Source organism: Gopherus flavomarginatus, chromosome 2 (genome assembly GCF_025201925.1).
Source record: "Gopherus flavomarginatus isolate rGopFla2 chromosome 2, rGopFla2.mat.asm, whole genome shotgun sequence".
Lineage (NCBI taxonomy): Eukaryota > Metazoa > Chordata > Testudines > Testudinidae > Gopherus > Gopherus flavomarginatus.
In genome coordinates this window covers 265,471,463-265,498,239 of record NC_066618.1, presented here as the reverse complement: position 1 = coordinate 265,498,239, position 26,777 = coordinate 265,471,463, and the positions used below count along the sequence as shown (strand labels likewise).

General features: G+C 40.1%; 1 protein-coding gene across 3 annotated transcripts in view; it reads left to right on the top strand.

Annotated features, from left to right (window-relative positions):
- LRP12 (LDL receptor related protein 12) overlaps window positions 1–26,777 on the top strand; it is a 77,761-nt gene that overhangs the window by 34,835 nt on the left and 16,149 nt on the right. For all 3 annotated transcript variants that reach the window (XM_050940722.1, XM_050940721.1, XM_050940723.1), the window contains 2 exons: window positions 11,959–12,094; window positions 14,242–14,444. In XM_050940722.1, coding sequence (XP_050796679.1) covers window positions 11,959–12,094; window positions 14,242–14,444 — 339 coding nt within the window. The remainder of the gene's footprint in view (window positions 1–11,958; window positions 12,095–14,241; window positions 14,445–26,777) is intronic.

The window sequence follows — 26,777 nt, the reverse complement described above, 5'->3', positions numbered from 1 at the left end:
TAGTGTCATGTGATTAGGCTTCTCATTTTATATGAAAATACATTTTTCTTTAGGTACGTTTCTGATCAGTTGACCCTATCCATCATACTACTTATTTTATTTCTATTGCTTGTCAGGTGATGACTTGTTAAGTTCAAATTACAGTAGACCTTTGTCTGTCTGTCCTAGTGCTGCTGCATCATCAATTTCCTCAGAATTGGTATGCAAAGTAGTAAAGTGCTATGCATGTTTATGGCACTGTATAAATAATAAATAGCACAGATGTTTACAGCTCTTGTGTATAGTCATTGTTGAAAATGGGGTGGACCCAGTCTTACAAAATGTGAAATCTCATGCCACAATTTTTTGTTAACTTCCAGGAGAAGAAATCCAGGACCTCATTCCTTTTCTTCTTGTGACAACCTGCATCATGTGTCACAATTCAGGGGGAGAAAGCACCTGCTGCTACCCATTTTCATGTATGGATGGGTATAGAAAGTGGTGGAGTCTTGGGTTAGTCCCCTAACAATCTGACCAGCGCTGCTGAGCCAATGCAGGGGGTGATCTGATCTGTGCTAGGAAAAGGGAATAACACAACTGTCTCCGTGGTGTTAGTACAGACTGTAAGGGTACGTCTACACTGCAATTAAAAACCCTCGTGTGCCAGCTGACATGGGCTTGGGTTAAGGGTCTGTCTAATTGTGGAATAGATGTTTGGGGCTAGGGTTGGAGCATGGGAGGATCCCAGTGCTTGGGCTGCATGCTGAGCCCAAACATCTACCCCACAATTAGACAGCCCAAGCCAGCCATGGATGTTTAATTGCAGTATAGACATACCCTAAGGCAGAGGTGAGCAAACTACAGCTAGCCCCTGCTGTCCTTCCTCCCCCACTGTCCTCCCTCCCTCGCAGTCTCAGCTCACTTGCTCTGCCACCGGCACAATGCTCTGGGTGGCAGGGCTGTGAACTCCTTGGGCTGTGGTGGTGGTGGCGGCGTGACCCGGCTTCAGCTGGATGGGGTGGCTGTAGCGCTGCCAGCTACCGGTGCTCCAGGCAGTGCGGTAAGGGGTCATTGGAGCAGGAGGGGTTGGATAAAGGGAAGGGGAGTTCAGGGTGGTGGTCGGGGGTGGGGGTGTGGATAGGGTTTGGGGTGGTTGAGGGGGAAAAAGGGGTTGAATGGGGGTAGGAGTTCCGGGGCGGCAGTCAGGAAGGGGGGGGTGTTGGATGGGGTAGTCAGGGGACAGGGAGAAGGGGCGTTTAGATGGGGTAGGGAGTCCTGGGGGGAGGGGGGCTGTCAGGAATGAGAGGAGGAGTTGGATGGGATGGTGGAGGTCCAGGGGTCGTCAGAGGACAGGAAGTGGGGGGGGGAGGGGATATAGGAGGTGGGGCAGGCCCACGACCCCCCTCCCCTAACTGGCCCTCCATACAATTTACGAAACCCGATGCAGCCTTCAGGCCAAAAAGTTTGCCCGCCCCTGCCCTAAGGGGCCTCCAGCCCCTGAGGAGTAAGAGAGCAATATGGTTCTTAATTTTTGTGAATGTCAGTTTCCAAATATGTGTATTCCCAGCTGGAAACAATAAATAAATACTTTAATTTAGCTATTATCTTCTTTCTCCTAAATGTGCATGATGGAGATTTTTCACTGCAGATTTTTTTTTTAGTTTCCTTGCCATTGACATGCTTTCTGCACGTTTATCTCAGATTGTTTTGCAATATAATGTAATGATTAAAAGGAAAAGGCTGGAGGTGAGTTAAAGAATAAGTTCTGAAGAGAAGAAAACTGCCAATTGATCCATCTGTACCCTGTTTTTAAATGGTCCATGCCTTATACTGCAGATGCTTGAAGTATGCACTTAAATCAGTGAGGATAAAGACATACTGCACATGTACAATATCTGCCTTTCAAACAACTATGATTGTATTTTCAAAACTTCTCCCCCCAGATTTATTGTTCCTCATTGAGGATTACATACACCAGTGAGTCAAAACAAAGTAATTTTATTAGGAAATTTGAAAAAGACAAAGCAGCTTCCTTAAAGCCAGAAATCTTGTTTTAAAACATTTGTAACTGGTGGACAAAGGCTTTTGCCCTTTGATCTTTTCAAATTCAACTTTAAACTTGACATTGGAAAAAAAACAAGCGTGAAACTTTTTTTCAGAAAATTATGATTTGAAGAGGAGTTTAGAATGAAATGGCTGTCTTGACTTAATCTGTAGACTTCTGATGCTGGTATTCTAAAACTGTTACTAAGCTATGCTTTAATAGCATAAAATACCATGATCCCTGGTGTTTTTGTTAATAACAGGTTATGTATGTCAGACTAGCACTTGCTCCTTAATATAAATGAGCATAGCTTTTTCAGCATAGTTTAAAAGAATCATATTGTGTTCTTGTATGAGCATTTTTTTTGCGTGTCAGCAGCCACTAGTGTAACCAGTGTTTGGACCTTCAAAAATATCCAGGTGGAGGAGAGAAGTGCCAGTCTGGAATTCTTCAAGGGGCATTTCTTCAGTAAATAACACCTTTGGTAAATAAGTACTTACTGAAAGACTGGGGAGTATTTTTTTTTTCAGTATTTCAACTTGTTCATATGCTGCCTTTGAAAATGTATTTTGTACAATATAGTTAATATTGTTATCTTATTCCCTGAGTGATGACTCAGTTCCCCCCTCACCCCATTTGTGTGAGTCATTCACATAGCAACATGTGAAAGAAATATATTTTTTAAATTTATAAATGTCATTATAGAAGCACACAAATAGGAAGGGGGTAGATGTAGTCCCTACAAAATTCTGTACAATTTTTTTTTTAATTGTCTAGATTGCAAGCTGATAATTATCAGAGGGGTAGCCATGTTAGTCTGGACCTGTAAAAGTGTCAAAGAGTTCTGTGGCACCTTATAGACTAACAAATGTATTGGAGCTTTCGTGGGTGAATACCCACTTTGTCAGATGCATGTGATACAAGCTGATAATGGTGACCCTTTACAGGCCTGATACCTCAGTTTCCCTAGAAACCAACCCAGGGTTACACTTGTATTGGTTTTATTAAATGCCGCTATCAGATTAAACAGAAAAGGGATGGAACTTATTCATGCACCGCACACATTCATTGCATTCGTACCCTCATGCTCCCACACACTCACACAGGCGGAGAGTTACCGGAGACAGCAGAGGAAGCGGAGAAGCCAAAACATAGTAGATCTGGTGTGTCCATCTGCAGTTCCAAATCTGAGCTAGCAAGCAGATCAAGAAACCAGGGGCTTGTGTGCATGCCTTCTTCCTTTTATTGGAACTGGGTGGCTCCTGTCACGTACACTGAGTTTCTCTTCTGTGTCCGTCACCGAGAAGCATTCCCAGGCCTCATTCCTTTCATGCATACTAGGTTCTTCTTTTCTTTACAGCACCCCATGATTGCCTTCTCAGGGCAGATTACATCAGACACACCTGGCTCCAGGCTCTTTTCTCCTTGCAGTCCCACACACTCCATTGTTCACACACTCTCTGATTGCCTGATGGAATATTGCAAAGCTTGGAGGTTTATACAAGTAGTAACTGAAAAGGTTACAAAGCTAGCAAGTTACAAAATTTAAAAGGCTATGCTAACAATAACTAAAGTTACAAAGTTTGCAAAAGGTTACAGAACCTAATGGTCATACTTGCAATGATTGAAAAGTTACAGATTTCACAATCTCATTCTACAGAATTGAGCTGGAGGCTTTACATAACAGACCTATCTTTATTGTGAAATTGAATTTACTTTCGTTTTTACAAAACCCAAATAACCTCAGCTTGTACAGTTTTAACACCTCTCTGTATTGGTATTTTTTAAAAAAATGTTGTTGTTTTTTAAATCACTCTCAGTGTGCCTTGTTTATAAACATTGTTTGAGAACATTGTCAGTTTTGCAGTGCAGATGGTGGCCAGTGTTTTAGCTATCTCCTCCAGCATTTCAGCTGAAGTTTTTTCAGCCTGTTCTAGAGGCTGGTAAATATCCTCCTAAAGACACCTTTTTCTGGCTCCTTTCCCACTTTAACAATCCTATTAAATCTGAGTCAACAATTTCTGATGATTCTCCCCCCCCCCCCAAAAAAAAAAGTGGGGGGGAGGGGCACTAAATCCTCCCAATTTTTTATTTGAACTCTACCACAGTCTTGGTCCTTTGTTCTGTTTTTGCAATAAAACACTTTAAATCCCTTCACATTTCTTACTCAGCTGCATCTATAGCCTTACTGTGTCTAGTATAATGCAAACATATTTGATCTTCTCCTGGTTCACACTTGTAGCTAATATCTTTATCTTTTTAACTAAACTTCTTCTTCTGTTATTATAAAGATAGATCCATAATCTTCTATCCCTTGCTCTTGTGATATGTTTTCCCTGAAATGTTGCTCATTGTTACATCAGATAAGTTTACTTCTCTAGTTCTTGCTAGGTAAGTTAGCTTTGTTTTTCTTTACTATTTTGATATTGGTTCTTGCAAAGCTAATGTATCATGATGTTTCCAGGAACTCTTTCTTTGCTTCTCTTCTTCATTCACCTCAGGCACTCTACTAATGCTTTAAAGTGATGTTTCCTGACCTGGGGAGATGGTAGACTTCTATGGATTGGGGATGTGGGGGAGGCATGGAGCAGAGGATGGTAGTTGTGGAAATGGGGAAAGCTGCTTGACCCTATAATGTGTACTTAAAGCTACCCATAGCAGTAGTCCATATGTGCAGGGATGCAGACTATGGCAGCAGCCCATCCTATCCAGCTTGTCTTACAGCAAATTACTTCAGTCATCAGAGCACAGTGTGGCCCATGGGGCACCTTCAACCTAAGCAGAAGGTAGCCTTATATTTACAAGAAGGAGGGGCAAAAACAGCAGGAGATAAATGACAGGAAAAATGAAAGGTGGTAGCAAAGGTGCTAGGGGTGGTGGGGTGGAGGACAGCCATCCACTAGTGGGTTATAAGGAAGGGAAACTACACAAAAATGTTGGGAACCACTGGGATAAGGGAACCTGAAAAAAAGCTATCCAACTTCTATGGCAGTGTATCGACAACTGTATGGGACAAGTGTAACCTCCTGCACTTACATATATTTTATAATATATTGCCCCCTCTAACCATAACCTAATACAGTTGCCAGTATCTCTCCTTTTCCTGTCCCGTATCTTGCTCAGCTCATTCCCTCCTGCTGTTTTTTTCTTAATTCACACAAATGCCCAGAAAGCTGGTTCCTTGTCCTATAATCCTAAACCCTTGTTTTTTTACCATCCTTTAAGCCACACAGTCACTTACTTAAAAGGGGCAGTGTCAGCCTGAAAATTGTATTTGTACGAAAACTTTGTATCCAGTGTAGTTACAGATAACATCTCAAGTCATCTAAAACCAAAAAGCTGTTATGGGTAAAAAATATTCCCTTTTATCAATTTATTTTCTGCACTGTGTGTACTGAGTGTAACTGTTTCAGTTACACTTCTTTACTTCACTCTCATTCACATGTTCATAGCCACATGAAGAGGTGTTCAGGGCTTGTCTATATCTGGAGTTATTCAATAACAGCCATTGCTTTTTAAATTCACACCCTGCCTTAATCCAAATTAACTTTGAAGTGTGGACGAATGAAGTAATGTTCTTCCACAGATCCTGCTCTGGGGTAACTACCATTAGCAGCAGTCATAGGTGCACACAGAAAAAGGGATGGGAAGCAGGAAAGATCCAGTCTGTCTGTTATAGGAGCTCTTGTAAATACCCTTATTGTCATCACCAAGGCCTCAGTAAAGTACTTATTAAAATATTTTCTTTAAGAGAATTTAATACGCCTATTTTTTCTACCCAAAAGTATAATATTTAGAATTTAGTTACTTGTGTTTAAAAAAAGAGCATGTCTTTGTTCCTGCCATTTAATACCTTTCTTTGGTACAGTAGCTGCCCTTAAAATTGTATATCACTTTGAAAAATTCTTTTTTTCCCTTAGTGAAATTCTCCCATTGTAAGAAGAGATTTTTGTAATCTTTATTCCTTTTCAGAATGGTAGTGGGTTTTTTTTTGTTTTTTTTTTTTTTTTTGAAGCACACCCATTGTACAATTAATAATCCTGACTTCACAGCCCTCTCTGCTGCTTTGAAAGTTTTTGTTTACATTTTTTCTTGAGAATAGATGCATAGATCTGTTCAGAGATTCCAAAGATGGAAGGGGGGACTATTGTGATAATCTCATCTGATCTTCTGTATAATGCAGGCTCCCTAGAACTCCCCCAAAAATCATTCCTAGAGCATATCTTTTAGGAAAAACATCAAATTTGGTTTTTAAATTGCCAGTGATGTGGAATGCACCACAACCCTTGGTGAATTGTTCCAATGGTTAATTACCCTGTTAAAAATGTAAGCTGTATTTCTAGTCTGAATTTGTCTAGCTTCAGCCATTGGATCTTGTTAAACCTTGATTGAAGGTCCCAATATCCAACATTTGTCCCTCATATATTGAGCTCTTTAAGTCTGCCGCTATAAGACATGTTTTCCAATTCTTAAATTATTCTAATATGTTTTTTATCTGAATCCACTCCATTTTATCAATATCCTTCTTGAATTGTGGATACCAGAACTGGACACAGTATTCTAGCACCAGTCTCATCAGTGCATAATGTAGAGAACATTAGTAAAGAACAGAATCATCATACACCCAACTGAACATGATTTGTTGGGAAAAGTCAGCATGAGTTTTGTAAAAGGAAAGTATGCTTCACCAATCTATTAGAATTCTTTGAGGGAGTCAACAAACATGGACAAGGGGTATAGTGTACCTGGACTTTCATAAATCAGTTGACAAGATCCCACCCAAAGTCTCTTAAGCAAAGTAAGCAGTCCTGGGATAAGAGGGAAGACTCTCATGGATCAGTAACTGGGTAAAAGAGAAGAAACAGAGGGTAGGAATAAATGATAGCTTTCACAGAGGAGAGGGGTAAATAGCTGTGTTCCCCAAGGATCTGTACCAGGACCATTGCTGTTCAAAGTACATTCATAAATAATCTGGAAAAAGGTGAACAGTGAGGTGGCAAAGTTTTGCAGTTGATACAATATTACTCAAGATAGTTAAGTCCAAAGCAGACTATGAAGAATTGCAAAGGGGTCTCACCAAATTGAGTGACTAGGCAACAAATTAGCAGATGAAATTCTGTATTGATAAATGCAAAGTAATACATACGCTCAACTATATATACAAAATGAGGGGATCTAAATTAACTGTAACGACTCAAGAAAGAAATCAGTATCATTGTGGCTTGTTCTCCAAAAACATCTGCTCAATGTTCAGTGGCAGTCAAGAAAACTAAGAGAATGTTAGGAACCATTAGGAAAAGGATAGATAATATAATGCTATTATATAAAGCCATGGTACGCTCACTCCTTCAATACTACATTCAGTTCTGGTCACCCCATCTGAAAAAAAAAACCACTTAAAATGGGAAAAGGTACAGAAAAGGGCAACAAAAATAATTAAGGGAATAGAACAGTTTCCGTATGAGAAGAGGGTAAAAAGACTGGGACTGTTCATCTTGGAAAAGAGAGGACTAAGGGGAGATATGAGAGGTTTATAAAATCATGAATGGTATGGAGAAAGTAAATAAGGAAGTCTTTACCCCCTCACATAACACAATAAACAGAAGGTCAGCTAATTAAATTAATAGAAAGCAGGTTTAAAACAAACAAAAGGAAGTACTTCACACAATACAGTCAACCTGTGGAACTTGTTGAAGGTCAAAAGTTTAAGTGTGTTTTAAAAAATAATTAGATAAGTTCATGGAGGATATGTCTATCAGTGGTTATTAGCCAAGATGGTCAGGGACACAGCTGCATACTCTAATATCCTTAAGAATATGTCTACACTCCTTAGACTCCAGCAGTTAGACTCCCGCTGCTGGTCTGTGCCAGCTGACTTTGTCTGAGGGATGGTTTAATTCCAGTGTAAACATTCAGGCTTGGGCTGGAGCCTTGGCTCTAGGACCCTCCCACCTCTCAGGGTCCTGGAGGCCAGCCTTAAGCCCAAACATCTACACTGTGGTTAAACAGCCCTTTAGCCTGAGTCATGGGTTTTTAATTGCAATGTAGATATACCCTAAGCCTCTGACTGCCAGATGCTGGGACTGGGTGACATAGGATGGATCACTCGATTATTGCTCTGTTCTGTTCATTCGCTCTGATTAATTTGGCATTGGCCACTGTCAGAAGACAGGATGCTGGACTAGGTGGACCATTGTTCTTGACCTAGTATGGCCATTCGTATGTTTTAATTGAGATTCCCCTCTTTATGCATCCAAGATTGCATTAATCCTTACCAAATTCACAGTCCATTTTGGTCAATTTCAGGTTCATAGGATTTTAAAAATCATAAATTTCATTATTTCATCTATTTAAATCTGAAATTTCGTGGTATTGTAATTGTAGGGCTTGTGATCCAAAAAGGAGCTCTGTGTGTGGGGGAGGGGGGGTCTCAAGGTTACTGTGGGGGGGGGGGGGGCGGGGGTTACGGTTCTGCTACCCTTACTTTTGCACTGCTGCTGGCGGCGGCACTGCCTTTAGGGCTGTATAGTTGGAAAGTAGCGGCTGCTGGATGGGAGCCGACACTCTCCAACCGCCTAGCTCTGAAAGCAACAACACAGAAGTAAGCGTGGCATGGTATGGTATTTTCACCCTTACTTCTACGTTGCTGCTAATGGAGTGCTGCCTTCAGAGCTGGGCACCGGGCCAACGGCTCCTGCTCTCCAGTTGCTCAGCTCTGAAGTAAGGGTGGCAATAGAGTGGCCCCCTTAAAATAACCTTACGACGACCCCCCCCCCTTTGCAACTCTCTTGAGTCTGGACCCTCAATTTGAGAAACACAGGTCTTTCCCATGAAATGTGTGTTGTATAGGGAAAAGCACATAAAAGACCAGATTTCATGGTCCGTGATGTGTTTTCCATGGCCGTGAATTTGGTAGAGCCCTACTCATGCACAGTAGGCATAACATGCTCCAACGTACATGCTTTTAAGGCATTGAAACAATATTTTGCCATGTTACAAGGCCTTATAGTAATACTGGTCTGTGAAATTTGTTGGTTATATAGCTAATAAATACTGCAACTTTCTTACTGATAATACTAAACGAACAGAATTTTCATGTAGATATTTTTGTTTTTTTTTAAACTTGCGTAACTAGTGAAAATTGGTTTTGGTGCCATCATTTGCACAGATGACTTACTGTTACAATTTAATTTCTTTATCAAATGGCTGGGAGAGGTTGATTGTGGGTGGTTGGGGAGTTTGGTACAGGGGAACATTGTATCGCGAATGGGAAGAGGTTGTAAGACTTAGTTTCTTAGATCTACGGCTGTTGCCTGTTTTTTGGGACAACCTTTTCTTAATGAATGTTTTAGTACATCTTGTAATGAATATAGGGTTTTAGAAAGTTCAGCTTCATAAATTTGATGACAGAGGTTTTGGTGGCTATTTTGAGGTTCTAATAATGTTTTACTTGCCCTGATATTATATATGTAAGCAAATTTAAATGTTTCTTGAAATGCATCATATAGCAAAGTTTTATATGTCAGGTTGGAAACATGCAAAACCAGATGGATTTTCTTATTGTGTGTATTTCGCTTGAAATATACTACTTTTAGTTAAGATCTGTATTTTGTCAGCAATGAAGTACTTGTCTAGAATAACGTTTCATTTAAAATGCTTTAGATGCATTTTTTATCTCTTACTCGGTGGTTTTTTTGTTCATGTTAATAGGATCTTCAAGGAAAATGGTAAACTTCTTATAAATTTTCTTGCTATTCGTTGAGTCTGATTCTTGTCAGGAACATGAGTATCAAACACAAACTGTGTGTATTTCAGTGTTAGCACGTGGAATGTTAACTGCATTTCTAAAGTATAATGGGGTAAGAGCACCACCTATGGGGTTTACTGGAAACTAAATCAATTAACTTTTACTAAGTGAACAATGTATTGAATAATGAATAAAAAGACATTTCTTTATTTTGATATTTGCTTTTTTCACCAATCTTATGTGTGTACCATAAGTATGGCGCCTCTGTATAACTCATCTATTTAATTATAAACCTCTAGTGTGGGGGAATATATGGGGTGAAATTATAGTAATATTGCCAATCCCAAACATTCAAAAAACAAAAAATTGTCTGAAAAATTGAGAGATTAGGAGTAATAAATTCTCCATGTGCCTTCTGCTTTTTGAACCAGCTCTGCAACCGGAGAATAATGAACTGTTGAAAATGAAAGCTGAGCTTCTGGAATGCTCAAATGGCTTTGGCTAGGTCTTAAAGAAAAAACTGTGTAGCAAGATTTGCAATAACATTGCAAAAGTTAGCAAAATTGGTATAGAGAAAAACATGACTAAATTATGGGGTATAATTATGTATAGTGGCTACCTGGATCATGAGAGCAAAGCTGAAATGTTTTATGTAGTCACTACAGTCCAGAGGTAGAATGAGTCCCAGAGGTAAATGCAATTAAAAGGAAGCTTTTGACAAGTGACCACCTGCAGCGGTCAGGAATGGATCCCCTCAAATGGCTCTTGGAGGGGTCAAGGGGAGACTGGTCTCCTTTTTCTGGAGGATCAGAGAATGAGAGATGACCACTGCTGGAGATGGGACATTGGGCAGGGTGGGTCAGGACTCTGAGGTGGCACTAAACATTCTCTCTCTCAGGTGCCTGTCTGGCTGGTTCTTGCTCACATGCTCAGGGTCTAACTGGTCACAATATGTAGATTTGGGAAGGAATTTCCTCCCAGATCTAGCTGGCAGTGTTCTTGTGTGTGTGTTCCCCCCACCCCCCAACCTTCCTCTGCAGTTTGTGGGTCAGATTGCTCACCAGGATTATCAGACTTAATCATTTTTCTGCCATCACAGTGGCCTCAAGCATTGGTGCACTTCAGTCCCCTCTGTTCTCTGTCTATGGCACTTAATAGTCTTATTCCTATGGGCTGTAATATTTTGGCCTAATTTCATTTTTTGGGTTTCATATGTGGGTGCAGTGTGTGTTACTAATATGTGATTTATAGGCTGTCAGACTGGATCATCTGGTGAACCCTTCCAACCATAAACATTGACTCTAATATTGAGCACAATCAGTACTTTGCTTTCAAAGCACTTGCTATCGTGAGGAAAATTCACCACTGTGCAGATTACTTAAATTCAACTTACTCCTCAAAATATGGTTTAATTGATGGACAGGCTTTGTGGTGGCTCTCCACACAGAGGTGAATTTCAGCTATTTATTAATTTTTTTCATTATTGTACTCTTTCCTAATGCACCTCTCAGCATAATGTCTGAGTACCATAGTTTAATTTTACTGAAATAATGCATTACCAAATTACTGTATGCCTCACTTTAGCCAGTATTGCTTTCTTAAAGCATACCCAATGCACATCAGGAGACAGGTTTTCGGGGATGTTCTAGTTCTCATATTGAAGAGAAACTCTGAGCAAAGGAGGGAGGAGTGTGGTGGTGTGCTCTTAAAAGGGTTGAGGTAGACTCTTTCCAATCTTTTAGTGCGAATTTGAGAAAATGGCATACTCTGCACCAAAGTCCCCTATGGGGGTAATCCAAGTAACAACCGTTACCAGCTAGATAGTGATATCCCCATTTTACAGATGGGGAAATGCAGGCATATGTTGCTTGTAGCAAGACTAAGGGCATGGAGGAAGTTTGCCAATGTTGGGATTAATAGTTGAGCATGCACTGGAAGTCAAAAATGCTTAATGCTAGGAAACGCCTCTCTCTGAATAAGTATTCTGACCTATGTGCTTCATGGGCCATACTGGTGGTGGTGGTGGTTGTTATCCAGACTTAATGTCATTGCTCTCTACTGATACAATGATTTTAATCTGTGAAAGTAGAATTTTTTTATTTTATTTTTTCTGGTAAACCTTGATTCATTTTTGTTTTGCCAGTTTTTGAAATGTGTAGTTAGTCAAATTGCTTTCAATATCTTTCAGCTTGTGGAGATAGTCCAGAACAAATTAGAGCACCAAGTGGGGTAATCACGAGTCCAGGCTGGCCTTTTGAATATCCTGCCAAAATCAACTGTAGCTGGTATATCCATGCAAACCCAGGGGAAATCATCACTATAAGGTAATTTTTGCTGTTGTACCACTCTGGTGTATTGAATAGTCATTGCATATTGCTAACTATGGATTACATATTTCTCAGTCTCCTCTATTCAGAATTCGATACTTGTACTGTTAACCCCAAGATCTGTCTTTATATTTTTCTACAGCTATTTTACTTCTACTTTGGTTTGTAGCATTTGTCACCTGGGCCCAATTGTGCAATCTCAATGTTTTCAAAGGCCCAGATTTTCAAGAGTGCAGTACCTAGCCACTACCATTGAAAGCAGTGGGGCTACTGAATGCTGAGTTGTTTTTTTAAAAATTTGGTCACTTAATTTAGATACATGATTGGGTCTTAGTGCTTCTGAAGACCTGACACATGGCTCAAGGTCTTGGTCTGGGCACTTCAGAAAGTCTGATGAAAAATTCTCATAAAAAGTGGGTAGGAGTTTTGGATGTACCAGTAACAGTTATTCAGGGTTTATGTAAGTAGAGCCCTGCAAATCCATGAATAGCCACTTTATATCCGCGGGTATCCAGATGCGGCTATCCAAGGATGATTTTCACAGATTGCAGATCAGATGCAGGTACAGATTTTGTATCTGCGCAGGGCTCTATATGTAAGTGCTCAAAAGAAGGAATAAACAGAGTGCTAATTTTATAAATGTCAGATAGAATGCCTGCATTCAGTGGTATGTTATAATGGAAAACTTGATAGTTTTTAATGTAGTCATTGGTGTTGAAGAGACAGAGTTGCTGCAGCTTTTCCATTAAAAATTTCTTTTGGCTTAGTTTTTTTAAACCAAAGTTCATAATAGTGGTCATGATTTCTTTCTTATTCAGTTTGCTTTTAATTTCTCTGTAGCACTACAATCTATCTGTTTTGTCAAGGTTTTTTTAAAGGTACATGGGAAATTCCAAAATGCTGCAATGTTGATAGATTTCATCTTATAGAAATCTAAAATAATCACAGGCAACCGTTACAAATTTTGTCAAGGTTTACTTTTATTTTTTTGATATCTATTTCATATACCTTGTACGTTTATAGAGGAAATAATGTCCTGTCTTCTATACCATATGTTCAGGTACTTATCAGTTCACACCCTCCCCACCCCTCCATAATTTCCAGGGAAATCCAAATTTGTTTTAACATCAAGTTAGAACTGGGACTGTATACAGTCCACAGTGCTGATTATGAAACTGCTTTAGCTGCAGATTTTGTTTGTTCCCAGTGCAGACTTGCTGACCCAGGAAGAAAGGAGGGTTCTGTCAAAATAAACACTTGGCTAAGAATGTAGTCTTTTTAAAATTGTTTCAGTTCAGAGCTTTTATTTCTACCCAAATCTTTTTTTACAGTGGCATGCCATGAAATTGCAGGGTACAGTGGATGCAGCTGTTCAACCACAAAAATGTTTCCTAAAATCTTTATTCTGAGCTAGATTTATAAGATTTGTTAGACATCAGTGCTAGCTTTCTTCTATCTATGTACTGCGTTTTATTAGCCATGCCATTTCCGGCCTAGTGCTTTGTTCTCTGCACTGGCCTACTTTTACCCAGGCACAAAGATATGTATGGATGGGAGTCCTACCACTCCATGGTAATCGAGTCTCGTGACTCTCCTATATTTTTGTGTAGTTAGGATCTAGCACAGTTCAGTCAGCTAGTGTAGACCAGGCCAAATCATGTTTAAATCATAATTTTCATACAGTTTGGCTCCATCTGCAATAGCAAGCCCAACCATAGGAAGTTGCTTTAACTGAAACAATGTTGAGACTTGGTTTAAATAAAATCTCTTAATATGATTTCAAAATCATTGGAGATTAGGCCTATAAAAAGTATCTTTGCAACCAGAAGAGTTGAAACCTTTTTTAAAATGAAAAATAAAATTCTGTCTTGAACAGAAGTTGCTAAGTCTCAGGGGCAATAGCCTAACAGCTTGGAATGGGTGGGGAATTACAACCATGTGGATTTCTAGGATCCTGGTGAGGGAAAGAGCATCTCTGTTACATCATTACAAAGTGTATAGTAAAATTCTGTCTGCAGAAAGACCTTACTGACCATTTTCTTAGTTTTTTCAACTTCAAACCAGTAAACGGCAATAATTTCTCAAATAACTTGTAAAATGGCCACTTCATTAGCAAAGTTTGACTCTTTTTGTATCTTTTGCAGTTTTCAAGATTTTGATGTTCAGGGATCACGACGGTGCAGTTCGGATTGGTTAACAATAGGAACCTACAAGAATGTGGAAGGTTATAGAGCATGTGGCTCCTCCATTCCATCACCATACATCTCTTCACAAGACCATGTTTGGATCAGATTTCATTCGGATGACACTATCTCTAGGAAAGGCTTCAGATTGGCCTACTTTGCTGGTATGTTTCAATAAGGACCGTTGATATATTTTCTTATTACTAGGGCTGTCGATTAATCACAGTTAACTCATGTGATTAACTTAAAAATATTAATTGCAATTAATCACACTGTTAAACAACAGAGCACCAATTGAAATTTATTACATATTTTTGGAGTTTTTCTGCATTTTTAAATATATTGATTTCAGTTAAAACACAGATTACAAGGTGTCAAACGCTCACTTTATATTTTTGATTTGCACTATAAAAGCAATAAAAGAAATAGTATTTTCAATTCACCTCATACAAGTCCTGTAGTGCAATCTCTTTATCATGAAAGTGCAACTTACAAATGTAGGTTTTTTGTTACATAACTGCACTCAAAAACAAAACAGTGTAAAACTTCAAAGCCGCCAAGTCCACTCAGTCCTACTTCTTGTTCAGCCAATCAGTAAGAGAAACACGTTTGTTTACTTTTACGGGAGATAATGCTGTCCACTTCTTAATTACCGTGTCACCTGAAAGTGAGAACAGGCGTTCGCATGGCACTGTTGTAGCTGACGTCGCAAGATATTTATGTGCCAAATCCGCTAAAGATTCATGTGCCTCTTCATGCTTCGGCCATCATTCTAGAGGAAATGCTTCCATGCTGATGATGCTCATTAAAAAAATAATGCATTAATTAAGTTTGTGACTGAACTCCTTGGGGGAGAATTGTATATCTCTTGTTATATTTTACCCACATTGTGTCATATATTTCCTGTTGTAGCAGTCTCAGATGATGACCCAGTACATGTTGTTCATTTTAAGAACACTTTCACTGCAAATTTGACAAAATGCAAAGATATCAATGTGAGATAGCGACAGCACTCGACCCAAGATTTAAGAATCTAAAGTGCCTTCCAAAATCTGAGCGACAAAGTGTGGAGAATGCTTTCAGAAGTCTAAAAAGAGTAACACTCTGATGTGGAAACTACAGAACCCAAATCACCCAAAAAGAACATCAGCCTGCTGGTTGCATCTAACTCAAATGATGAAAATGAATATGCATCGGTCCACACTGCTTTGGATCATTATTGAGCAGAACCTGTCATTGGCATGGACGTATGTCCTCTGGAATGGTGGTTGAAGTATCAATCTTTAGCACATCTGGCACGTAAGTATCTTGTGACTCTGGCTACAGCAGTGCCATGCAAACGCTTGTTCTCACTTTCAGGTGACCTTGTAAACAAGAAGCAGGTAGCATTGTCTTCTTCAAATGTAAACCAACTTGCTTGTCCGAGCAATTGACTGAACAAGAAGTCGGACTGTTTGAACTTGGAGGTTTTACATTGTTTTATTTTTGAATGCAGGGTTTTTTGTACATAATTGTGCATTTGTAAGTTCAACTTTCATGATAGAGTTTGCGCTGCAGTACTTGTAGTAGGTGAATTGAAAAATACTATTTCTTTTACAGTGCAAATATTTGTAATAAAAAATAAAGTGAGCGCTATACACTTTGTATTCTCTGTTGTAATTGAAATCAGTATATTTGAAAATGTAGAAAACATTCAAAAATATTTAAATGGTATTCTTTTATTGTTTAACAGCGCAATTAATAGCGATTAATTTTTTTAATCATTTGAGAGCCCTACTCATTACATTAAAGTTTCTTCTAGTCTAGGTCTTAAGACCTAAATAAATAATTGGAGATATGCCTATTTCCTAGAACTGGAGGGGACTTTGCAAGGTCATAAAGTTCAGCCCCCTGCCTTCGCCAGCAGGATAAGTACTGATTTTTGCCCCAGATCCCTAGGTGGCCCCCTCAAGGATTGAACTCACAACCCTGGGTTTAGCAGGCCAATGCTCAAACCACTGAGCTGTCTCTCCCCCCCCAACCTGCACAGTTCCTTTCAGCAGTGTAATAAATATGGTATCTTATACACTCAAGTAATGGTGCATTGTGATGGAAGAGAAATATACATTGCCTGAAGTATTTGAGTAGGTTGGGAAACTTTAAAATATAACTACAGACCTAGAGTTTATGGTAATGAACAAAGTGAATGAGGTTGAAAAGAGCTCCATTATAAAACAGCCTGTTTAGCTACCCATCTTTTTTTTTTTAAAAAAATGAAATTCTCAACCTCAAAATTGAGTGCTTTTAGTATAAGTAAATTGTTTCACTTGTTTGTGTTGTTTAAGTGTCTGTGGGAAGAGTAAGGAAGTACTTGTTAGATACCCAGTTTGAAATGTTTTTATTTTGTATCTGAAATGGCTGTAAATATGAATTTCAGACTTGGTACAATTGAGTACTTAGTCCATCTCCAAACTCGGTACTAGGTTAACAATTGTGCATGCGAAAATGCACACATTTAATCTTTTTCTGATAAATTATTCTCTGTGCATATGACCTATTAGGTAATCCTCAGTATTACATTCATACAAAGCACACAGGATCTTTATAGAGAGAGGCAAATACGCAGCATTTATTGAAAATACAACCGTTAGTATATGCTTTTCAGTCACACTCACACTCCTGCAGTGATGTTTATAGTTACCAGTCTGTTGTGGCTCGAGTCAATCTAATAGCCAGTTAGATTGAGCACGACTGTGGAGCTGAGCTCTTGTCGTAATCCGATGCTCCGAGGCTTTTTCAGGACTGAACCCAGAGTTCCATGGCAAAACACCCCAGCTTTATAGTTATAAATTCCCAGTTGAGTCCATGCATTTTGCAATGTCATCCTGTAATAATTACTCCTTAAGTGGTGTTATCATTTGATGGTTGTCAGGCTTCCCATTGTTATCTTCTATTTGTTGTCTCACCTTCCGGGGTGCTTGCCTCACCTTTGAGGTTGTCAGTGCTGCTAACATGTTTAGCATTGGATACAATGGATATTTTCTAATTGTCTCCTGGTCTTTCCAAGTCTCTCACTTTTTCTTGACCATCTGGACATTTGTGATGGCTTTCACACCTTATCTTTTCCTGATGCATCCATTCATCATTCACACAAACAATCTTTTACAGAAATCTTCAAAAGTATACGGACAGCAGTATTGTATATTTAGAAGAATACATTGTAAATCAAGCCTTGCTAAATCGTATAACTAAAACAATTCACATTAGGGCTTCAGACCCTCAACATTCCTGTAATCTCCTTAACATAGATACAATATAAGACCTTGTCTCTTACTTACTAAAGTCTTAAAACAAAGAAATGTATATTTAACGAGAGTGCCTAATTTGTAATACATACAGGAAACCATAGTAGACATTATAACTTATCCTAAAACAAAAAGATGACCATAATCATTCATGAGAATTGTTCTGGTCTGTCATTCCTTTCTGCTATTCAGAAAGGGTGGCTGACAGGATGAAATCAAATCATACATTAATTCTTATGGGACATTATAAAATCCTGCTCCTATATCAGTAGGTAATAGACAGGACTTCTTGCCCAGCCTGGAGAACAATTCTTGAGCTGCCACTTTTCCCATTGGAGAGAAAGGGAAGTTGGTAGCAGGACAGAGAGTAGATTGCCAGGTTGCTCTCTGGCTTTAAAAGAAGGGCAAGAGAGGCTATCATCTGACTTACGTTTTATACGATGACATGGTGTTAGAGTAATTCTTTCAGAAAAGCTTACTTCAGTAGTGCCTGTCGGGGTGACTCGTGTGTCACCCCTATCGCTGCACAACACTGCGTGCTGCTCCCAACCCTCCTCGGTGCCTTGATATCTCCAGTAACAATTGTTGGAACAGTCTCAGACCTGTTTACTCAGGTGCATCCCTCACTCATTGTAAATAGTTGAAATTAATTGTTTGTTAGTTTTTCAAGTAAGTTAATGCCAGATTTTTGTTCGTGTTTTTTGGGACCAATTCTTTCCTTTTGGTACCAGGCTCAGTACTGGAATGATGCCTCACTCTCTAGGATTTAAGTCCTGTGGGACACATTCAAAGCCTGTGCCAGTCAGTAGTCCTCATTTGCTTAGAAGTGCTTGGGTGTGGCCCACGTTAGTGACAAGTGTCACATTGGCAAGGGCATCAAACCCCATTCAAAAAAGGATAGAGCAGTGAGGCTTAAGTGCTTGCCTACGGAAGCAGCACTTTGATGCTCCCCCCAGCCAAGACATCACATTGAGAGAGTGCTTCAAGTACTTCAGCAATGGTATGGCATGCTCCACCAGGCTCATAGTTCTCCAGTACAAAAGAAGAGACCCAGAACTTCCTGTGGCTCAGTGTCTCATTCCTCTACCTCTGTACTGATTTAAGACAGAGGTGAGGACTCTACTCAGGGTTAGGCTCAGAACTTCTACAGAAGCCTCACCACCTAAGAGGGGTTTGCCGCCTTTGGAGCCTGTGCCAGTCCCAGAGAAATGTTTGAGGGGCAAGCAGTCTGGGGTGTTATACGTATATATCTGCAAGAGTCTTGCTTAGCCTCCTAGTACTAGTTCGCATTTGAAACTGTCCAACTGTCCTGCTCACCTCACAGAGAACCCACAGTACTGCTACTCAGATCTCTTCTCAAACCAATTTTATCAAAAGGGATACCTCCCATGGTTTCTCCAGTACCACCATTTCCAGTAGTACCACTTGTATCAGAGCCTCCATCATCAGAAGCCTCTGATTCCTCATCCAAGGCTGGGACACAGCGCTTACCCTCCTTTAAAGTCATCAGGATCATGGACAATGCTGCAACACCAACAGTGGCCTTTTTTGAAAGGGCAATGGCCTAGACAGGGATGGGTCCCAGGTCCTTACTAGTGGCCACTCTGGGCTCCATGGGATGTCTGTCCTGCAGCCAGGACCTTATCTTGACACTCATAGGGAGCGCATCAGACATGATGGCACCAGAAACGTCATTCCCCAGTACCTGATGTTGAGATAGGGACCAGGTACTAAGAACATCACTCTCCAGTGGCCAGTACTGTGATGGACCCTGGCGAACCAGCCCCTTGTCGAGTAGATTCTCCATCACAGATTATGAAGTTTCTGCCACCTCAGTTGCTAGTTGCATCCTCTTCTTCACCAGATGGAACTATTGACTGAGTGGGAGAGTCACTGGCTCCAGAAGACCACGAGGACCACCAAGACCTCCCAATGAGTGTCCTCAGTTCTTGGCATCCAGGCAGAAGAGGTATGTGAGAGTTCACAAGTTGGTAGACATCCTAGTGTTGGTCACCTCTGCCAGTCAACAAGGAAGTTGTGGACTCAGTCAAGATTCTTTGGCAAACACTCTCTTCCCTGCCTCCCACAGCAAAACAAGCTGAGAGGAGAGACTTCATCCTCTCTAACAGGTATAAGTATTTTTACACTAATCCCTTCCCGGGTTCTTTTATGATGGTGGCTGCCAACAAGTGGGAAAGACAGATGACAAGCCTCCACCCCTAAAATCAAGGACTCAAAAAGGCTAGACTTGTTTGGTTGCAAACTTTATTAAGAACATAAGAACAGCCATACTGGGTCAGACAGAAGGTCCATCTAGCCCAGTATCCTTTCTTCTGAAAGTGGCCAATGACAAGTTAACCCAGAGGGAATGAACAGAACAGGTAATCATCAAGTGATCCATCCCCTGTCGCCCATCCCAGCTTCTGGCAAACAGGCTAGGGACATCATTCCTGCCCATCCTGGCTAATAGCCATTGATGGACCTATCCTCCATGGACTTTCCTAGTTCTTTTTTGAACCCTATTAGTCTTGTGCTTCACAACATCCTCTGGGAAGGAATTCCATAGGTTGACTGTGAGTTGTGTGAAAAAATATCTCGTTATGTTTGTTTTAAACCTGCTGTCTATTAATTTCATTTGGTGGCCCCTAGTTCTTGTGGTGTTTTACTTTCTGTACACCATTCATGATTTTAGACTTTTTTATCATATCTGCCCTTAATCGTCTCTTTTCCAAGCTGAAAAGTCCCAGTCTTATTAATCTCTCCTCATACAGCAGCCATTCCATACCCCTAATTATTTTTGTTGCCCTTTTTCTGAACCTTTTCTAATTCCCATCTTTTTTGAGATGGGGCAACTACATCTGCACGCAATATTCAAGATGTGGGTGTACCATGGATTTATATAGAGTGTAATATATTTTCTGTCTTATCTATCTATTCCTGGATGATGCTCAGCATTCTGTTAGCTTTTTTGACTGCTGCTGCGCATTGAATGGATGTTTTCAGAGAACTATCCACAATGACTCCAAGATCTTTCTTGGGTGGTAACAGCTAATTTAGACCCCATCATTTTATATATAGAGTTAGGGTTATGTTTTTCAATGTGCATTACTTTGCTTTTATCAACATTTAAATTTCATCAGGCATCTAACTTTTCTAAGTGATTTTTTACTTGCTCTTTTTTATTTTATCTTCTAAACCTACCCTCTTCCCGAAAGCATTCATTATATTGGACATTCCTTCAGACTTCTCATCTGCCACTTTGTTGTCCAGTCACCTAGTTTTGAGAGTTCCTTTTGTAGCTCTTTGCAGTCTACCTGGGACTTTACTATCTTCAGTAGTTTTGTATCATCTGCAAATTTTTTCACCTCACTGTTTACCCCTTTTCCAGATGATTTATGAATATGTTGAATAGGACTGGTCCCAGTACAGACCTCAGGGGGACACCACTATTTACCTCTCTCCATTCTGAAAACTGACCCTTTATTCCTATCTTTTAACCAGTTATCAATCCATGAGAGAACATTCCCTCTTATCCCATGACTGCTTACTTTGCTTACGAGCATTAGGTGAGGGACTTTGACAAAGGCTTTCTCAAAATCTAAATACACTATATCCACTGGATCTCCCTTGTCCACATGCTTGTTGATCCCCTCAAAGAATTTTATAGATTGGGTGAGGCATGATTTCCCTTTACAGAAACCATGTTGACTATTCCTCAACAAATTATGTTTACCTACGTGTCTGACAGTTTTGTTCTTTATTATAGTTTCAACCATTTTTCCCAGTTCTGAAGTCAGGCTTACTGGCCTGTAATTGCCAGAGTCTCCTCTGGAGTCCTCTTTAAAAAATTCACATCACATTAGCTATCCTCCGGTCATTTTGGTACAGAAGCTGATATAAATTATGGGCTACCAAACCACAGTTTTAGTATTTCTGCAATTTCACATTTGAGTTCCTTCAGAACTCTTGGGTGAATACCATCTAGTCCTGGTGATTTATTACTGTTTAATTTATCAATTTGTTCCAAAACACCTGTAATGACACTTCAATCTGGGACAGTTCCACAAATTTGTCACCTAAAAAGAATGGCTTATATTTGGGAATCTCCCTCACATCCTCAACCGTGAATGACCGATGCAAAGAACTCATTTAGTTTCTCCACAGTGGCATTATTGTCTTTAAGTTCTCCTTTAGCATCTCAATCGTCCATGGCCCCACTGGTTGTTTAGCAGGCTTCCTGCTTCTGATGTACTTAAATAAATAAAAAAATTGGTATTACTTTTTAAGTCCTTTGGGAGAGATTAGCATACCAGCTACTCTCACAGACAACAAATTTAAAACACAGAGGATGTTCCCCTGGGCAAAAACTTAGTACACAAAAGAATCCCCAATTTGATTATTCCTCTATTTGCATAAAGACAAAATCACCAAAGAAAATAAATATAAACCTATTTATTCGTTTTTAATACTCACTACTCTGATAAGAAGCTGGTACCTTGATCTTTTCCACTCCGGCCAAAACTGAAACTGGCCAAGACAAAGGGAACTTCCTTCATTCCTTTTGAAACATCCTGTCCCCCCCCCTTTCCCCCATTGGTTCCCCTGGTCAGGTGTCAGCTAGGCTAGGTGAACTTCTTAACCCTTTACAAGTAAAAGAGGCATTAACCCTTAGCTATCTGTTTATGACAGGCCTGTTAATAGTCGTCATAGATGGGTAGCATCGATACGTAGTTGAAGGTGGAGGCAATGAAGAGTAGACAGGAGAAGATAGGTGGGTAGATTGCCTTTTAATGGCGAGCTGCCTTGCCTTTTTATAGGGCATTGGTCGAAAATCCTTCCTCTTATGCCCAATTTTCATCCTTCCCCCACAGAAATGTTAGGGTACACTTACCCTATAGGCTAGTATTATGTGCGTATAGATGTCAGGTATGTACGCATTTGTAGTGTACTTGTAGATTTGTGGGCAAAAATCCCGTTTTTCCACCCTTCATTGTTATTGATTCAGGCAAAAGTCTCTAGACATCTTCGTGGGTGTTTTGTCTAATTTTACTCTTCTGGGTAAGAGTCGCAAAATGTGTTCACTTCGCATTAGCTTAACATACAGGGTTTTGGTCTGTAGGTAGGTCTTTTGCATTACAGCCAAACTTATTTTTAATATAAATCTATAAGCCTATTACATCTAATAGTCAAATTTATAAGAAAGATATATTTATACAGACCAACAGATTAATACTTAGGGTTACACTACTCAATCTTCCTCCCCCACGTAGTGGGGAAAAAATCTATTGATTCTGATAGACAACTCAGCAACCATGTTTTACCTAAACAGGCAAAGAGGAGCGCGATCAGACTAACTTTGTCAGGACTCTTCTGTAGCCCACTCAATTCAGCTTAGAGCTACATCTCTACCCCAATATAACACTGTCCTCGGGAGCCAAAAAATCTTACTGTGTTATAGGTGAAACCGCGTTATATTGAACTTTGATCCGCCGGAGTGCACAGCCCCGCCCCACCGGAGCATTGCTTTACCGCATTATATCCAAATTCCTGTTATATCGGGTTGTGTTATATTGAGGTAGCGGTATACTTACCTTCTGGGGAAACAGAATACAATGTCAGATCAACTGAGCTGATGCTTCACTGATCAACACAAATGGTCATTATGCCCAGACATAGCATGGGCCGTCTTCCAACTTCGGGTGGATTCCCAAAGTGGTAGTCTCAGCCCAGGCTCCCTAGTAGATGCCTTTATCCTGTCTTGGGAGAATTGCCTTCTATATACCTTCCCTCCAATTCTTTGCTCTTCAGAGTAGTATTCATAAAAAAAAAAAAATCATGCTTATCTCATCTTTATAGCACCAGTGTGGCTTTGTCAGTATTGGTACTCACCCCTACTGACACTGTTGATAGAGCCACCTCCTATCCCTCCCGTTGGATCCAGACATAATTTCCCGAGACGACAGCCACATTCTGCACTCTAGCCTCCACGCTTTCCATCTCACAGCATGGATCTTTTGACTGATGGCCTTTGAAAGGTTTTGCTCACAGAATGTCAGAGGTACTTCTAAATAGTGGAAAACCTTCAACTAGGATCACTTACCTAGCTAAATATAAGTGCTTCTCCATTTGGTCTCATGAGAAAGGTGTATCTTCTCAGCAAGCATCCCTTCATGTTGTGCTGGACTGTCTTCTAGATCTAAAACAGAATCAGTTAGTTCTGTAAGAGTGCATTTGACTGCTATCTCAGCTTTCTGTATATGGGTGGCTAATAAGTCCCTTTTCTCCAACCACATTTTACTCAATTCCTGAAGGGCCTGGCCAGATTATAACCTCAGGTATGGCACCCCATCCCTCCTATGGGTCTCAGCTAAGTCCTGGCAAGTCTAGTGGGATCCTCCTTTGAAGCCCTTGTGACTTGCTCTCCTTTACCCACACCTACAATTTTTTAAATAAGGATAAGGTTTATCTCAGGCTGCACCCAAAAATCCTTACAGAAGTAGTCTCATCTGTTTGCCCACTTTTTTTCCAAAACCCCATCACATATGCGTGAAGAAAGGCTTCACTCATTCAATGTGAAAAGAGCATTAGCTTTCTACCTAGAATGTACTAAATAATTCCAGACTTCTACGCTGCTGTTTGTCACAGTTGTGGACAGAGTTAAGGGCAATACAGTTTCTTTCTAGAGAATGATCTGGATCTCTTCCTGCATTCATTTATGCTACCAACTAACATGACCCCAGCAGCTAAAGTACTGGTGCATTCCACTAGAGCACCAGCAGCTTCTGCAGCTTTCATGGTTTGAGTACCAATTGCAGATATTGGTAAAACAGCAAATTGGTCTTCAGCCAACATCTTCACTTTTCATTACACTATTACCTGGCAGTTCAAAGACGTTGCCAGCTTCAGACAGGTGATTTTACAATCACTGTTCAGATGGACTCCAAACCCCCCTCTGTAGCTGTATAGTTGAGTCACCTACAGTGGAACTGACGTGCCATCACTCAAAAAAGAAATGGTTACCTATCTTACCATAACTGTAGTTAATTAAGATACATTGCACATATCCATTCCATGACTTGCCAGCCTTCCCCTCTCTATCAGAGTGTGTCCAGTACAAAGTAACTGGGGTGAATGAGGGGGAGAGTCGACGGGTGGATCTGTCTCTTATATCAGCATGCAGTGGCTCGTGGCAACACAGGGCTCTCAAGCTGTCCCTACAGGTACCACTGAGGGAAAAAAACATTCTGACATCTGTGCACAAGGCATTTGCACACTGAGTGGAATGGATGTGTGCAACACGTCTCTAAGAACAACAGTTATAGAAAGGTGGGTAACGGTTTCTTATACATTTGTCTGCTAGACCGAAGAGCACTGTCATAGCCCCCGTTTCTTATATTTTTCGGTTCATGTCTGCTACTCCCCTCTCAGTTCTGTCTGTGTATCATAGAGTCATAAACCCATAGGGCTAGAAGGGGCTGTGAGAGTCATCTAATGTAGCCCCTGACCAAGATGCAGGTTTCATTGTCTGGACCATCCAAGACAGATGGCTATCCAACCTTTTTTTAAACCTCCAGCGAAGGAGAGTCCATGACCTCCCTAGACAGTTTGTTCCATTGTCCTACTGTTCTTACTGTTAAGAAGTTTTTTCCCTAAAATTTAATCTAAATCTGCTATGCTGTAGTTTGACCCATTGTCTCTTGTCTGCCCTCTGTGGCAAGAGAAAATTTTTCTCCATCTTAATCTCTGCCGTTCCAAACCTCTAATCATTTTAGTTGCCCTTCTCTGAACATTTTCTAATGCTGGCATATCTTTTTTGAGATGAGGAGACCACATCTGTATGCAATATTCAAGATGTGGGCATACCATGGATTTATACAAGGGCAATAAGATATTCTCCATCTTATTCTCTATCCCTTCTTTAATGATTCCTAACATCCTATTTGCTTTTTTGACTGCCGCTGCACACTACGTGGACGTTTTCAGAGAACTATCCACGATGACTCCAAGATCTTTTCTGATTCGTTGTACCTAAATTATCCCCCATCATATTGTATGTATAATTGGGGTTATTTTTTCTAATGTGCATGACTTTACATTTATCCACATTAAATTTCATTTGCCATTTTGTTGCCCAATCACTTAGTTTTGTGAGATCTTCTTGGAGGTCTCAGTCTGCTTTGGTCTTAACTATCTTGAGCTGTTTAGTATCATCTGCACGCTTTGCCACCTCACTGTTTACTCCTTTCTCAGATCATTTATGAATAAGTTAGATAGGATTGGTCCTAGGACTGACCTTTGAGGAACACCACTAGTTACCCCTCTCCATTCTGAGAATTTACCATTTATTCCTACCCTTCATTCTATGTCTTTTTAACTAGTTCTCAGTCCATGAAAGGATCTTTCCTCTTAGTCCATGACAACATAATTTATATAAGAGCTTTTGGTGAGGGACCTTGTCAAAGGCTTTCTGGAAATCTAAGTACACTATATCCACTGGATCCCCCTTGTTCACACGTTTGTTTGACTCCTTCAGAGAACTCTAATGGATTAGTAAGACATGATTTCCCTTTACAGAAACCAAGTTGACTTTTGCCCAACAATTTATATTGTTCTGTGTGTCTGACTATTTTATTCTTTATTATCGTTTCAACTAATTTGGTTGTTGATCTGGTACTGATGTTAGACTTACTGGTCTGTAATTGCCAGGATCACCTCTTGAGCCCTTTTTAAATATTGATGTTACTTTAGTTATCTTCCAGTCATTGGGTACAGAAGCTGATTTAAAGGACAGATTACAAACCATAGTTAATAGTTCCACGATTTCACATTTGAGTTCTTTCAGATCCAACTAACATAGCTTATAACACGGTTTGGCAAAAACTTTTTTTTTAACCTGTTCACATTTCCTTAAACATGGTTCTAATGTTTTTGTCCCAATCTGATTGCAGAACCAGATTATAAGTGTTCTCAAACCATGCTTTACAGCGGAGTATAGGTGGATTCTTAATAAATTAATCCTTGATGAGAAGTGCTATTGCAACTAAAGATGGCTCTGGAAAACGGTAGTGGCCAGTACAGTGTGTGGTTCTCAGGATAAGTCTTAATGCTGAATACAGTATTAAATAACTTGATACTGGTTTTAGTATCTCCTGAGTCTATCAAGATCTGGGCATACCTGTCAGGTATCAGGCCCACCCCCTGCTATCTCCAGCT